We start from the raw sequence: 16141 nt of genomic DNA, 5'->3' as shown, positions 1-16141 counted from the left end.
CCTGGGAGCCTGTGACAGAATCCAAATTAACAGGGCTCTCTGAAGAGCAGCAAGTAAATTTCTCCCTCTTAGAAAGGAACTGGCTCAAGCACAGGTGAGTCCAAGGCAATGGAAAGCCTTCCGAGAAAGCTTGGGAGAGCTTGAGAACAAGTGGCCTGAGGAGCTGTGCCTCCAGTTTCTCCAAGCTGCGTCTGGAGCTTTGAGAAGTGTAAGCATGACGGCTTTTTATGCCTGGAGCAAAGCTACCCACCCGCCAGAGAGGCGTCTCTGAGGGGCATTTGACCACAGAAGTGACCAAGAAGTACTGACAGGGGCAGATCTCCCCATGGCCCCACCATCAACCTGGGCTGGAATCCCATGACAGAAAATCCAAGGAAACATGAATTTTTACTCTCAAGTCTTATTACCCTACTGCCCCTTGGCTCCCACACCACAGACACAGAGAGACAGACGAGAACTCTGCTGCAACGTGTTTATTATGTGCCAAAAAAACTACACCACAGCTTACTCCACACATCTGTAGGAGAGTGCAGTCTTGCCTGCATATACTACAATGAGGTAGAGACTTCACACACAGCTTCACAAAACCCACAGAGTAGCTGGGATATGCAACAATGCAACGTCAGCTCAGCAGGAGGGAGGGGGGGTTATGACACTGGTTCTTTGGCACACAGCTTCCCAAAGAGGGGCAAGTAGGTTTTTTGTTTTCTTTTTTTTAAAAAAAGAAGAAAGAAAAAGTCAAGTTTTCAAATTCCAGTAGCATTTCAGTGACTGCAACTGTTGCTTCATACACTTCTCAAATGAAAGAAATAAGGGAAGGGTACTTGTCCCCTCTGAGAGAAAGGGCTCCTGTGAGCCTTCATCTGCCCCCACCAAAAAGCAGCCCTTTTTTAGCTCAGTTACAAAAGAAAAAAAAGTCCTGTGACTTTGTGATTAAAAACTTCTATCAACCCTCCCCCCCACATAAGTGCAACTTAAGAAGGTGCAATAAACCATTTAAAACTATATACAGCAGCCGCTCAAATACCGTTTATCCGGTCCAGTTTCAAATCCAAAAAAATTTTTTTATTCTTGGTTGCAAATGCCTTGATTTGCAACTGTGAGAAACAGTGACCAGCAGTCCCCCAGACACAAATTTGCTATAATGTTAAAAGCTGCCAGGAAAGAAAAAAAAAATCTCTTGTTCCAAACGACTTAAAAACTGTTTTAAGGAGTGTAAAAAGGAACCGGTAAAAACCCTCGAGCGTAAAATATGAAATATGATTTTGGTTTAAATGAAGAGCAAAGTCTCCTTGTTGTTTACAGTAAAAAACACCAGCTGAACACTCAGTTTATGCCGTTCAGGTGGGGGTTAAATAAATGGAAAGGCACTGTATGGCAACTGCAAGAATGAAACCAACGAGACCCGCGCATCACCACCATCAGTATTGCAAGGAATGTAAAAAAGCGCTTTTAATAAATAAACCTAGATGTAGGCGTCGTGTCAATACCTTCCGGACACGTAGTTCTTTTTTGCTTTTCATCGGCAAAATGAGGAACTAAAATCTGGGAAAACTACAGAGTCGCTTGGAGGGTGAGCCAGAGGGTCCTTGCCCTGGCGCACCCCCTGAAAACAAAACCCGACAGAACTCATTGTGCATTAATTAGTGCAGAAACAAAGACAGATTCAGCAAGTGCAAAGGTGACTACGATTTTCCCTTGTCCTTGGGAAGCCAGCTCCCTGGTCGCCAGGGGCAGGAGGGTGCAGGCGGCTGCCTGACCTGCCAGCCTTGGGCGCCACAGGCCACTGGGCACGGTCTGCCCCTCTAGCTGGCGTCTCGGTTCTTCTGGTTCCGCATCAGGGGGCTGTGGTGGCGCAGGCCCTCCATGCTGTGCCGCCAGTGCCAGCAGCTCCGGCAGAAGTATTTGAAGCACACCTGGTTGGGGGAGGAGGAGGAGAGAAGCCATACCCGCGTCAGACCGGAGGGGAGGGGGGCCTGCATGAGCTGCCTGCTCTGCTGGAGAGGGAGCAGGGGTTCCCGGCGGCCTCCGTGCAGTCAGAAGGCATGGTCTTGGGGAACGTCCTCCCTGCTGACAGAGGCCTGACCAGCCGTGGCAAACCCACTGTGTATGTGCCCAACTCAAGCAAACGTGAGGGGTTCCTACTGTGCAGAGACGGAGCCAGCTGCCCGCACGCTCTCCTACCACCAGGGCTGCTCGTAGGTCCCGGCCCTTCTCACCTCCTACAGAGCAGCTGCATCAGATGGCTGCTAATTTAGGAGACCATTCAAAGATAGCGGCTACACGTCCTAATGCTGGGCAACACGCCTTCGTCTTCACACTAAGTGAGGAGAGGCGATGGGGTATGCCCCACAGTCTGGTCCTACCTCTGGCTGGCCGTGCAACCTCAGCCAGCCCACCAGCCTTTGAACAACTGCCTGAACGTGGGGTTCATCTGTGAACAACAGGGACACACAGAAGTCTGCTAGAAGAGGCTCAGCAGAGAGATACCTGTTCTGGGCTTTGCCCAACAACCCAAATTTACTCACAACCTCCCTTTGGAGCCTCCGGTTTAACTTTTACCTACCTGGAGCCTCTGACCCTGAGCAATAAGCACCACTGCAATAAAAACCAAGCATGGTTGACTGCTAGTGTCTGAACAGGCCCCAAACCTCCCCTAACTCTTGTCCAAGTGTACCAGGCCAGCCACTTGGACACCACTTGGAAACTTGTCAGAAATAAGGAATCTCAGGTTCCACTCCAAACCCACGGAGTCAGAATCTGCATTTAAACAACATCCTCAAATGTGTGTTTTAACATATGAGAAACACTGCCCAAACACACCCAGAGCCCTGCTCCCACCACCCAGGAACAGTCAACAGAAAGCTGCCCACTTCTGACAACTGTGGATAGAAACCAGGTAAAAATATCAAGAGTCCAGAGGCTCACAAGTGAAGAAGAGGTCCTTGAGTAGAGCAAGATCAATGGGGAAAGGCTTGAGTTAGAACTACTGTGCCTGGCTCAGAGGTGCTGCTGGCCATACCCACCCAGGTTCCTTCCGTCCACAAAGACATCCTGTTGGCGGTCGTGCCACAAGCAAGGGGAAGGCCAAGGTATCAAGACTTAACAGGCTTTCCCAAGGGCTTGTTTCCCCTGGTCTGACCATCAGGGAACATGACTGCTGCCTCCTTTGTGCTTTCTTAGACAACCCCAAGAGCACCAACCTAGAGACAAATGTGGCATGACAATTTTTAATTGAGGGCGGGGACTTCCCAGACATCTGAAGTGCCCAGGGGACTTACCTGATCTCGACAGAAGAAAGGACCAGGCTGAGAACTGCAGATATGACACAGAGAATCTTCCAGGTAGGGGTCAATCTGAACCTACACAAAGGGAAAAACAAGAGAATGAGTGGCTCTTCCCGCCAGGAGGCCAAATGGGCCAGAAGAGAAGGGACATTACTGAGATATACACAGGAGTGCAGGACATCTCACTGTGAAGGAGAAGATATGGGCAGAGTACAGAGCCCCTGGAGGGCAGATGCACACACCACGCAAGGCCAGACTGGCAGGCAACAACACACATCACTGCATCTGCATGGGTTTCTCAGCAAATTAGATACCAGCATTCGATCACCCAGCAAAAGGTAAGTGTTCAGAGGATGCAGGTCAGGTTGGAGAATGGGAATCCAGGCTGCCCAAGCAACGCTGGTCAAACACCCAGTGAGCAGACACCTCACATACTGAAGAGGCTCCACGGTCCCAGCTCCCCTCCTCCTCCCTCCTGAGCCTGCCACAGCCAGGCCACGCCCAACCCCAACCTCACTTGGCCCACAAACGGCTCCAACCTCAGGCCCCCCCCTGGCTAGTGAAGACCCAGAGTAAGGGTACAGACCAGTGCACTCACCTTCTTGGTGAACTTGGTGGTTTTGATCTCCACAAAAGCAGCGCTGACTGCTTTCAGGTAACTACGTTGGTTATTGAAAGTCACACGACCAGACCCTGGGAACAAGAGAACAAACTTACCCTCTAGCCAAATTCTCCCAAATGCTACTGTCAACACTCAGGAAACTCTGTTTCTAGACCAGGGCTGTCAGATAGAAATGTCATGTGAGATACTTATGTAATTTTAAGTCTTCAAGTAGCCACATTTAAGTGAAAAGAAAGTGGTGGAATTTTTATAATATAATTTACTTAACCCAATATATCCCAATATTACCATTTGAACACATGGCACTAGCCATGTTTTAAGCATTCCGCCGCCCCATTTATTAAACGATGTAGTTATGCAAACTGCGGTGGCACAGACCACTCAGGAGTGGGGGAAGGATTTGCGGAGTGAGATGGGGGCAGGCAGACTCCTCTGGTGCACAGGCAGGGTTAAGAGTGGGAACCAAGATGCACAGAGAACCCCTCTCTGAAGGGAGGGCAGCAGGCAAACCCCTCCTGGCCTGGAGGCACTCCGGAGATTTAGCAGAGAAGCCAAAAGACGACTCATCCTGCCAAATGCTACCTCTGCCCCCCAGCCTGCCGTGGAGCACTGATGAGCACATGGTGCTCCTTCCCAACCAGATTCAGTGTGGGTGGGCAGAGTAAGCATTTGGGGAGGTCGGTTAGCCATGCCTTGATCACACAGTTCAGGCTCTGCTCCACCTCCAAACCCCACCACCAAGATTATTCTGCTATGGCTGAGGAATGAACCTTCATTCTCAGGGGGGGGGCTGACCAAAAAGCCCAGCAGTTAGGGCTGCTGACTCCCCTCAGCAAGGATGAGGGCACAGGCCATGACCACACTCTGCTGCCAGAGTCACCTGGCGTCATCCTTCAGCCTAACCTGGTCTCTGGCCCTAGACAGGGCCACTTTTCAAGAACTCTTAATTAGACAACAGGCAAGTTCAGGGAGGTCCTGGCCTTTTAATGAAGTATTATCTGTCATTGGAGACTGGTTTGGCTACAAACTCTGAGCTTCCAACCAAAGTTCTGGTCTCACTTTCACCTCCTATCGCTTCCCATGATCTCCTGTCACTTTCTCCCCCTTCGTGGGAGGTGGTGGGAGGGGTGGGTGCAAGGCGCAGTACCAATGGCTTATCTAGAAAACGATGCTATGCTGCTGGTAGATGCTGATCTGCAGACCTGGGTCAAGCCTCCCTCTCCACTCCCATGGGAAGTATTACAGTCTCGGTCTAGCAAGGTCCCAGGGGCCACCAAGCTTTCCCACAGAAGTGGGACACTTACCAATGGGATACTTGTGCTTATCTGTGTCAATCCCCGCGTACACCACTCCACCAAATAGGTCGTTCAAGATGGCTGCCAGGGCCTCGGCGTTGAGCATCCCGTGCAGAGCACCGACAAACACCGTCCTGCTGGGGTCGAGTCTCTGAGATGGGCTCCGGACAAAGTTGCTGTCAGCCAAGACCCAGGGGATCACCTGCACCTGGAAACCACCCAAAGGCGTGTGAGCCCTGGCAGGGAGCCAGAGAGAGCCAGGCTCTTGTACCGCGAGGCACATGCTCGGGAGGCGCTCCAACTGGGGATACCAAGGCCCATCCAGTGGGGGCATGGGTGTATTGCCCAGTGCCAGGCACACAGGTACTCAGCAGCCACCTCACCCCAACCAGAGCTGGGTTTCACTGAGTCTGTGTAACTGAAATGGGGAAAACAAGTCGAACAGCAGACTCTCCTCCTGGAGAGCAAGTGAAACAGTCCTGACTGTCACACTCAGGAAGCTAGCACTCTACAACCGTCAGCTGGGCTGTTCCAGCAGAGGACCACAGAGCCACAGAGACCATGGCGTCCCTGGGGCAGGAAGGACTCAGAACCTGAAGGGTAAGAACTGGAAGGACAGAGGGTGGGGTTGCTCGAGGTCCCCCAATGAGACCGTTACTGACCCAGTGTGCGCACGAGTGGGCGTGTGCCAGGGACAGTGGTAGTAACTGGAGACACGCAGGGCGGATGGCTCACAGGGCAGGGGCTCACCATGTCTTTTGCCTCTGAGTCCCCTGAGCCTACAACCAAATCTGGCATAACAGGCAGAAGACTCCACGAGGAAGTGAGCTGACAGATGCCTGGTGTTTTTGGAAAGTTAATCTGTGAAGATCCAGCAACAATGACGACAACAGCAAAAAGTCTCGAAGCAGGAAGAGATCTGAGGCAGAGGCCACAGCTGAGAGGACAGGTGATGAGGACCTGGAGGTCCAGGTGGCGCTGGGCACAGAACAGGCCAAGACCAAGAAGATTCTTCGACAGAGGAGGCTGCACAAGTCAGACCACCTAGGCCTGGCGGGAGAATGAAGAGTCGGGGCTGAGGGGGTCCAGGCCTAGAAGACCCTGGGATGAGCGCCTGATGGCAGTTACCAAAAAAAACTCATTTCACAAGAAGATGAAAAAGTCCATTTTGCTTTTCCACCCCCATGGGGAGAATTACCACCATCTTGGTCTACATCCCAGGGGCCAGCAAGCTTTCCAAGCTTTCTCTTACACTAAGCTCAAGAGTCCAGGATGACAGGACATCCCCACAGGAAGGTGGGGCTCAAGGGGGACATGAAGCTGGAGAGGGGAGTGTGGGTCTGAAAGCGAGAGCAGAGCCACAGGAGTGAGTGGCCGAAGTGACGGGGAGAGAAGAGTCCAACACTGACGGCATGGTGGCAGGGAGAGGACACACAGAAGAGTCTGAGAGGAAGGTCACAACCAGGAGAGCCCAGAGTCAGCGCACCAGAGACAGGCGGGGAATCCCTGCAGGGTGACGGGCTGGGGACAGGAGACAGGGAGGTGCCGGCAGGGGGCACTGAGAAGGGCCAGGGGTCTGGGGTATGGCCGTGGCAGCCTCTCACCACGAAAGCAGGGGACAGGGCGATGAAGCAGGTTAACCAAGTCCTGGAGTGTAGTGAGGTGGGAGAGCCACATGAGCCCCACACAGTGAGAAAGGGCAGCCGCGAGGCCGACTTATCCTGCCACTAAGACCGAATGTGAATTAACACCAGGAAACATCTATACAATAAAGAGCCAGCTTTGTTACTTGGATTATTTATTTTATTTTAAATCCAATGTGACCATCTCAGTTCTTTTTCCCCCTTTACCCTACAGATTTTAACTGACTTTACTTACTAGAGCAGTTTTAAGTTCACAGAGAAACTGAGCCGCCAGCACCGAGCTCCCACCTTTTCCCTGCTCCAGTGCACACATGGCCTCCCCCACTACGAGCAGCCCTGACCAGAGTGGGGCCTGCGCTGCAATCAGGGAACCTACGCCAGACATCATCAGCACCCGGAGTCCGTGGTTCACTTTAGGGTTTAATCTTGGTGTCTGTTGTACATTCTGTGAGTTTTGACAAATGTGTAATGGCATGATCCCACCACTGGAGCATCACACAGAGTAGTTTCTCAGCCCTAGAAATCCCTTGCTCCACCTATGCATCCCTCCCTCCTCCATAACCCTTGGCAACTGCTGATCTTTTTACTACAATAAGCATTGCAAGTCCCCATTTTATAGATGAGGAAACGAAGGTTCAGATATATTAAGTATCTAGTCCAGTATCACAGAAGTGATGTTCTCTGGAACCAGATTTTTAAAAAAACAGATTCCTGAGCACAAAACTTCCTTTGACAATTGGTTCTCAGACATCACCCTCCAGGACCATTTGTGGAGCTTGGTCCAAAGCGGAGGTTCTGATGCTTCTCCCAAACTGACTCAGTAAGTCTGAGACAGGACCCAGGAAGGGCCCTGGCAGCCCCAGCAGTGAGGGTCACAGGTGGAGTGACACTGCTAGAGACCCATGATGCTGAGGGCACAGGCACACAAGGCCATGAGCAGAAAAGGCGTAAACACAGAGAAGCATATGGAGGAACGCACATCACTGACGAAGCCCTGGATGGGAGCCAAGAGGTACTCGGTGGACGGTATGGGCTAAGGAAGGATTTACCCACCACAGACTGGGGGGTTGGGAGGCACAGCCTGAGGGCAGGACTAGGGAGAAACAGCTGTAGATTGTCAGTTAATTCCAGGTAGAGAAAGCTGCTGTTTTCAATTTCATTTCTGTTTGGGACAGACGCGTTGGCTAGAATAAGGGCTGGGACATAGTCCGATCTTCACAGGCAGGAGCACACATATACCAGTAAGGCCCCACGGTTTTTTGTTTTTCTACCGTAACTGAGTATTTGGTTGTCCTTACTGTTAACGTGGGAGGCGCAGCCTTCTCGTCTCAGGAGGAATGTTTGCCCGAAGCCCGCGTATTCACCCACCCCAGGAAATCCACTGCCTCATGCACCAAGCACCCTGACCCAGAGAGGACATCGTGTTAACCCACCTCCTTGCAGCGCATCCTTCGGCTGGACATCTTGAAATAATATTCACTCAAACCATCTGGGCTCAGCGGGTCATGAGAGCAAGCCTGAAGCAAGGCCCGGACAGACTTCTCTAGTTCGAAGACCAGATACACATACCCTATTTCCAGATAAAAGGAGATAGAGCATTAACATCCCTGGGGTGGTTACTCCTCAGCCTTGGTTTTGCAGTAGGGAGTTTCTTCCAAGAAAAATGGCCTCGTGTAAGATAAGATACATGTCTGTTCTACTCCTGGAATGTCTTTCTGAACGGAAGCACCTGCCAGGTCAGATGGCTGGGCCAAGCAAGGGAGAAGCATACCATCTCCCACCCAAGGGAGGGAAAGGACAAGGTGGGACACAGGATCCCATCCTAACCACACGGCTCTTCATCCCAGAACACACAGCATGTTCTGGGCAGCAGAGCCAGGCTGTTGTGGGGCAGGAAGGACGGCAGGTCTGTGGCCGGTCTGCTGGGGCACGGAGGTATTGCTTTAAAAGCCTAGTTAGACCACTGGTTCAGTTCATCGGAACATTTTCAGTGAAGATGGGGCAGAGTGAAAATAGCACCTGCTCCTTTCTACAGGGAGGGGATCTCATTTCAGACCAGTGAGGAATCAGATGCTTGGTCCTCATTCCTGCCAACTCCAAAGGGATCTCAGAATTAGGTCAGGCAACAATATAACTGGGCAAGAAAGGCAGGCAAAGGAAAGCTTTCTGAACGCCTCATTTCGAGAGGAAAGTAGCTGCCGGGGTTTGGGTTTGGAGGGAAGTGCACAAGGAAGTTGCACACAGCAAGATTCACAGGCAGCTGACTGCAGTGTAAGTGTGGACAGAAGGAACATTAGCTCAAGGAAGCAGAGGGATGTGCTGGGTTGGAGAGGAGTGCCGACAGCTCAAAGTTCTGTGCTCTGGAGTGCCCAAACCACATTACCAGCATGCAGCTGGGACAGCCCAGCATCCCTCAGTGCAATTATGTACTAGGGAGGGGAAAAAAAAAGCTCCTACCATGTCTGTATTACCTTTAGGCATATTACCTTTGGGAGGACACCGGGGGTGCTTGCCATCCTTACCAGGCCACTCCACACTCAGAGAGCCAAAAACACGGAAGGTGTTAACCAATCCAGCTGCAGGAAGATGGAAAAGAATGGTGGAAACTGAGGGACGTCCCCTGCCCAGAAAGGCGCAAGCACAGGACCACTCTTCTCCCAGACTTCTTTCACCTTGACAAACCACTCAGAATTGACCTTGGGTCTAGTGACAAGCGTGAGCACCAGTCACAGAAGCAATATGGGCGTTTATGAAATGCACCCCTGCCCCCACTCCTGTAACACCCGGTGCCTGGGCCCAGCTTCAGCCCTGGCTTCAAGTCCAAGTTTAATGCTCTTGAGAGACACGCCCACTTTCAGTGCTCAAAGCAGCAGGTCTCAGAGGCAGCTCACCTTCCGTAATATCCCAAGGAACACCTCCTAGGAACACCTTGCAAGAGTAGATAGGATTCTTGTAGTTCCGGGGAGGAAGCTGGCCACTCCAGGTACAGGTGGCTTCATTCACAGCTTTGGTGGACGACAAAGAGAGAAATGGGTCAGAGGATCAACAAAGTCACTGATCTTTTCTGGGATGAACTTATCCAGGAAGAACTAGACAGGACATGGCCCCAGCCTGGCTGCCCGGGAGGACATCCATGAGTATTCTGAAAGGCAAGAAACCTTACCCTTCAACAAACCAGTCAGCCCAGTGTGGCAATTCTAAATCACTAATTCTGCCTCCACTAAAACAGAGAAAAAGAGCAGAGCAGATGTGTAGGGTAAAAATGATCACAACCCAAGCCTTTTTCAAACAGGTGATTGATAAGCTAACCACAAAGCAGCTTTATCTAGTCATGGCTTACAATACTAATTAATTTAAATTTCTAATTACTTTTAAATCAACAAAGCAATTTTGTATACAATGTCCTACAGGCTTTCTGGCCCAAACTGGCCTTCTCCCCAAATGTTCCAATGAGGAACATTCTACTGTTTTCTGGTCTCCACTCTGAACTCAGTCTCAGAAGTCAGAACACTGCCAGCAAGAACCAGCAGGAGCAACCCAACAAGACCAGAATGTCTCCACCGTTCCCCTACTCAGAACCACGTCCGATCACTGCCAGAGCTAGCTTCATAGCACCTGAACAGACACTGGGCCTTCCTTGATGCCAACCCTGTTAGAGAACAGATTTCCCCGCAACCACCCTGCTTCCTATTTATACCAAATGCAAGTTTGTCTAAACCTACTGTGAAGTTTCTCTGACTCAAACACCTCATTAGGAAACCCTTTCTGCTGTACAGAGTAGAAACCATCTTCTGTTTGGCCATTCTGAAAACTTCTAGAGGCCTCTCTGTTCTTGGCGTCCAGTTTGGCCTTCGGCCCATCTCATCAGTCTGTGCCTTTCCCGATCAGTGGGGACTGACTAGTCCTTGCCCATTTTAGTCCTTCAGCACTGGGGCAGAGAGCCAACGAAACCAACCATCACGTCCATCCAGGACAATGACGTGGAAGCGCATTCCTTAAAAGGCACAGGCCCAATGTATTGCTGTGCCAAGAACTTGGGTACCATCAGCAATATTTTGCGAACAAAAACATAAATCAATATAAGGGCCTCATCCAAAAGCAAGGTAATGTCATTTCTTAGGCAAACAATGGCACTAGTACAAACATGAGTTGCCAAAACCATTAAGTGAACAGGGTGTCAGAAATATCAGGAGAATGAGATCGGGTCCAGCTCTATGATGGGAAAGATAGACAAACTGAAGCCTACAGAAGCAAACGGATGGAGAAACTGAACATTCACTTAGGCATCAACTCCAGAACCTTGGAAGAGCAGGCGGTGAGCATCTCCCTGAAGCTTCGGTGTCCCAACTCACTAGTAAGACTCCTTTACTTCCAGGTACCGGTATAAGATGAGGAACAGATTCAATACGTGTTTAGGAGAACTTAAATGACAGAACCTAAGGGTTCCTGAGAGACCAGGACATCCCTTACCTTATAGGCTGACACAGGGACCACCTACCCCACAGCGCATCCCTGAGTAGACCAATCAGAAAGCCTCGGGGAAGAAAGCTCCAGCATGGGTTATGTCTGACAGGTCTCTGAATTAGAAAGGGGAGAGGTAGACAAAATCCTGGGCATCACTTCTAGGGTTTCTCCTGAATACACCCACCCGTGAAAGAACCAAAAGCAACACTCATACACAGCCGACTTCCACGGAAGAGCACAACAGAGAGGTGGGCCCGACCCCGTACGGGCACAGCCTCTTTCCTCTCTGCTCAGCCGCAGAGAAGTTCCTGAGTTTGTCCCATTAGCACACAGAACGGACCACAGACTTCACCACACAACCAACTCCCCTTCTGGACAGTTCACCAGTCTGTGAACTAAAGTCACTTACTCCCTGTGCCCAGAAGGAGGCCTCAGGCCCCAGGCATGGCCACGGCCACACTCACCTGCAGCTTGCCGGTGCAGCCTGGCCTCTCTCTCGATGCTGAAGGGGTCCTTGGGAGCTTCGAGGAGGTCCCAAGATGGCCACACAGAAGCTCCTGGCCATCTCTTGGATGCACTGGTTGGGGAGGGGCTGACCGCAGCAAGAGCAGCTTGCTCTTGGTCCATCCGGGACCCAACCCCCATCTTTAAAGGGTCTCTGGGACCACCCCCCGTCAGAGACAGGAAGGGCAGGGGAGGGGAAATGCGAAGGCTGGACTAGGGGAGGAAAAAGGAAGATACAGGTTTTTAAATGACAGTTTTGTTATAAAAGTAATAATCACATTCTATATAGAAATTATACCATTTAGCTCTGATATTCTTTTATGTATTTTCTTCCTATGCATTTTTATTAGCTGTCCTTATACTAAAATTTAAACAAATCCTTTTCTCCTGAACTCAACATTTTTTTTCATATTTCCCAGTCTTCATGATCATTTTTAATTAATTTATGATAATCTATTTAGGGAACAGGCTACATTTCACTAACCTATTCCCCTACTGTTAAACATTTAGACACATTTCAAGTTTTCAGGATTATAAATACAAACTGTAAGGTATAGCTTCTTCTTACTTTGTATGGGTTTTTTTGGGTCCAATTCCTAGATGTAAAATGCCAAAATGCTTTCTAGGAGGGTTCTGCTTTCTATCAGAAATGTAGGAGAGTGTAGCTTTCGCTATAAGCTTATGTCAAAGCTCTAAATTTTTACTAACTTAGGTGGGTAAAAATGATTCCACATTATCAAAAAAAACACAAACTAGTTACTCAGAATATTTCCTATAAGTTCAAATACTGCCTCTATTTCCCTCTTCTGTGAGCTGTCTACCCTTGGGGTTGGGTACCTAAGAAAATTCTTTCAACAGAATCCCAAAATATCAAAGCTAGTTATGAGGTAAATTTCCAAGACTGAGCCCCATCTGAGTAACATAAGTAGGACCAGAAGCATTTTAGTAAACTGAAGTCCAGAGAATCAAAGGGACCTGCTTGTGGGCCCCCTTCTGGAAACATGGCCGAAACAGATAAAACCAACAAGCAGTGGGAACACCAACGCCAGGTTTCGTATTCTAGGACAGGCTGACAGGAGACCAGGTGGGTCCTAAAAGGTCACGCAGTGGATGAGAAACGAACCACATCCAACGCTACCAGTCCTGGATACAGAAGAGAGGAGGGTAGGAAAAGCTGCCATCGTATTCACTCAGCAGGCGGCTGAGGGGGTTCAGCAGTAGAGAAAGTCAAACCTGAAATTGTATTTTATCTCAGGATGATTTCTCACTGCCATTTCCATGTATTTACTTCTCCCGTCCCCGATCCCTCATCTGTTCTAATCCACCCACCAATTCTACTTAGCGCAGGTGCCGCTCCTGTCACACATGGCTGTGGAGAAGGAGCATGTGGCACATAAATTAACTGAGTTCATACATTCATCATGGCCTCACACGGAGAGGTGGCATGGGTCAGTAAAGAGACTAGAGGAGCTACAGTCAGTCTGATCTGGATTAAAATCCTAGCTTTGATAATGACTAACATGTGATTTTTACTTCACTTAGAAATCTTGAGATAACATATGTAGAGGTACATGAACAGTACTGTTTCAAGGCTCAAGAAAACAACCAAACAGATCAAGAAAGAACAATGCAGGACTCCCATATTAACTTTTGAAATTATTTCTCAAAGCCCTTGAAGTAACTTGTAAGAGGAGAGTCCGCTGCCTGAGTCCTGAAAGGTACTGCTCAGTGAGTATATAAGGCATCGTCTCCTCTATGGTAGGTGAAGGTTCTCTATACTGATTCCGTCATTCCACCTCCCACCGGCACTCTGATGGACACGCTTCCCACGGCACGCTCCCTCACCCTGCCCACCTCACTCCCCGACAAGTTACATACAATCAAATCTGAGAGATGATCCGATCCAGAACTGAAGCCACTGGTGTCCGAGTCAGAGGGGCTGCTAGAACGGGAGTCCAAGATGGGCCGGGTGTCCAGGCGGGATCCTCTAACTGAGGGTGCTGGAAACTTGTCCACCAAGTCAGATCCAAGGGGGTCCAGAGGCAGGAAGCTCAAGGGGGGTTTCCCCAGGACATTGCCCAGTGGGTTGTGAAGCATGCTCAGTACTAGGAAGAAAAAAAAAAAAGATAAAGAAGTCTCACGACCTCTTCGTTTTCTTCCCAAACAACAGTCCTTCCCTTTCCTCCCACAGCTGCCCGAGAAGATACACAAAGGCACAACCACCGAAGCACAACAGAACCACAGGGAGAGTGTAACGAGGAGACGTCCAACACCGCCCATGGCCAACTAGGGCCCGTTAGAGGCAGTTCCAGGACGGCTTCCTGAAGACCAGAGTTCTTGCTGCAACAGCAGAACGGCTCTCCGCCACCCAAACTTAAGGGTCAGTGCCAGTATTTGGGGAAACTGTGCCAGCAGGAACGCTGGTCACAGCTACTATCAATGTCTGGATACACACGTCGTGCTGCCTTAGGAGACACCTTCAGCACAATTAGGAAGCCCAAACCACACTCCTTCCTTACTGCCTGCCAACGTATTTATTCAAAGAATTCCCACCTTTCTAACACTATCTAGAGCTCCAGGACAGAATTTCATGCCACGCCCCACAAGTCTGATTCAACACAAGCACGCCATCTCCTCTGCAAAGCTCCCTCACACAAAGTGCTTGCAGGTACAGACTCTCTGCTATTCACTCCTGAACTTCAGACACTGAGGGTGGAAGGACAGTGTGGTTAAGCCCACTCTGGCTTAAGACGAACCTGGGCTGGAACCCTAGGTCCGACACCACCTCTCTGTGGCTGTGTGCCCTGCAAAGCTTGTGGAGTCCTCATTTTCTCATAAGGTCTCGAGTGGAATAGCAACTATTTCATAGCTTCATCGGCAGGGTTCAATAACGAAGACAGCAGATGGACAGTGCTCAGCGGAGCAGTGCCCAGCACACAAATATTTAAATACCAAACATCAAAAAAGAATGAAGCAAAGGGGACGCCTGGCAGGTCATGATCCCAGGATCCTGGGATGGAGCCCCGCATTGGGCTCCCTGCACAGTGGGGAGCCTGCTTCTCCCTCTGCCTCTGCTCTGCCACTCCCCCTGCTTATGCTGTCAAATAAATAAAATCTTAAAAAAAAAAAAAAAAAGAGTGAAGCAAAGGCCAGAAGAGGTAAGGGAGGTAAAGTGGAAGAAAGGGACAGCTTTCCACCCTTGGCCTTGAAGACATAAGGAATCCAAAGGAAAACATGCCTTTCATCCATGAGGATGAAGAATAAAAGGGCTTTGCATTGGAGCATGGCAGCACAAGGGCTAGGGAAGAAGCGTTCACCTGATAATGTTTTCATCGGAAGACAGGGGAAAATGTCCACCTCAATGGCTGTGAGGTGAAACCAATGTACTGTGCAAAGTACTGTGCGTGTGTGTCTCTGTGCGTGTGCGTCTTTGTGTGTGCGTGTGCAGGTGTGCGTGTGTGCGCACGTGCACAGGTGCTCAGTAAGCAGTGGCCATACCTGGCCCCCCTCCCCCAGGTCACTGAGTGACACACAGGTAGTCAGAGCTGGCTTCCTCTCAGGTCCTTCGTCGGTCCGAATGCCAGCTGGGGGCTGTGCTCGGTCCGAAGTGGCAGGAACGAACCCCTCCAGGCCTCCCATGCAGTCACAGTGAAAGCACGCTTCGCGGGGCACACACACACACACACACGCCATTTACGACAGAGCGCATGTGCCAGAGGAGACCAGCCCGTCTCCTGTGACCCAAAGATGAAGAGAGGGTGGGTGTACCTTTAACTTTTTAAGTGCAGGGGATATTGTGGACGTGTGTGTTTATTTTATTCTGGTACATATATCCTGGATTCTTAAAGAAACGGTCACACCGGTTTCCCAAGGGGATGTACCACTTTACATTCCTACTGGCACTGAAGAGAGTCTCCGTCCCCTCCACATCCCGGCCCCCAGCTGGTACGCTCAGTCTTTTTCATTCTAGCCAGTCTGATATGCATGTGTGCTGGGGGGCGGGGGGGGCGCTGAACCACCTACGGCCAAGGAGTCTGCTAGTTTATTACTTTGCTTTTTAAGAAAACATTCTTTTCACTGGGGCTTTGAAAGCAATTTTCTAAGCATGGGCCCATAACCCTATGCTCAAAGTAAGCGTCTCTCAATGCTTGGATTCTGACATCCACCAGAAATAATCCTTGTCAAACTTCTCAAATACTCTTGACAAGCCACTGCCTCAGTGAAGCACAAAATCCAAGGCCCTGAGCTCGTGCTCTGAGAAGGCAGGAGGTGTGAAGATTTATTCAAGGCTTCTTCTTGGTGCTGCAAAACCTGGCATAAAAGTGC

General features: G+C 50.1%; 1 protein-coding gene across 13 annotated transcripts in view; it reads right to left on the bottom strand.

Moving 5' to 3' along the window:
• Nucleotides 1-788: 788 nt before the first annotated feature.
• Nucleotides 789-16141, bottom strand: part of CPEB1 (cytoplasmic polyadenylation element binding protein 1) — a 93861-nt gene continuing 78508 nt past the window's right edge. For 11 of the 13 annotated variants that reach the window (XM_073882205.1, XM_073882196.1, XM_073882193.1 and 8 more), the window contains 9 exons: nt 13694-13920; nt 11776-12028; nt 9739-9852; nt 9319-9423; nt 8281-8417; nt 5214-5412; nt 3886-3980; nt 3282-3362; nt 789-1916 (listed from right to left, as the gene is read on the bottom strand). In XM_073882205.1, coding sequence (XP_073738306.1) covers nt 1806-1916; nt 3282-3362; nt 3886-3980; nt 5214-5412; nt 8281-8417; nt 9319-9423; nt 9739-9852; nt 11776-12028; nt 13694-13920 — 1322 coding nt within the window. In that variant the 3' untranslated portion in view covers nt 789-1805. The remainder of the gene's footprint in view (nt 1917-3281; nt 3363-3885; nt 3981-5213; nt 5413-8280; nt 8418-9318; nt 9424-9738; nt 9853-11775; nt 12029-13693; nt 13921-16141) is intronic. The other 2 variants (XM_073882195.1, XM_025893198.2) reach the window with 1 other exon arrangement.

Source organism: Callorhinus ursinus, unplaced genomic scaffold (assembly GCF_003265705.2).
Source record: "Callorhinus ursinus isolate GAN/ISIS: 27379988/994484 unplaced genomic scaffold, GSC_fseal_2.0 scaffold45, whole genome shotgun sequence".
Lineage (NCBI taxonomy): Eukaryota > Metazoa > Chordata > Mammalia > Carnivora > Otariidae > Callorhinus > Callorhinus ursinus.
This window is presented reverse-complemented; position numbering and strand designations above follow the sequence as displayed.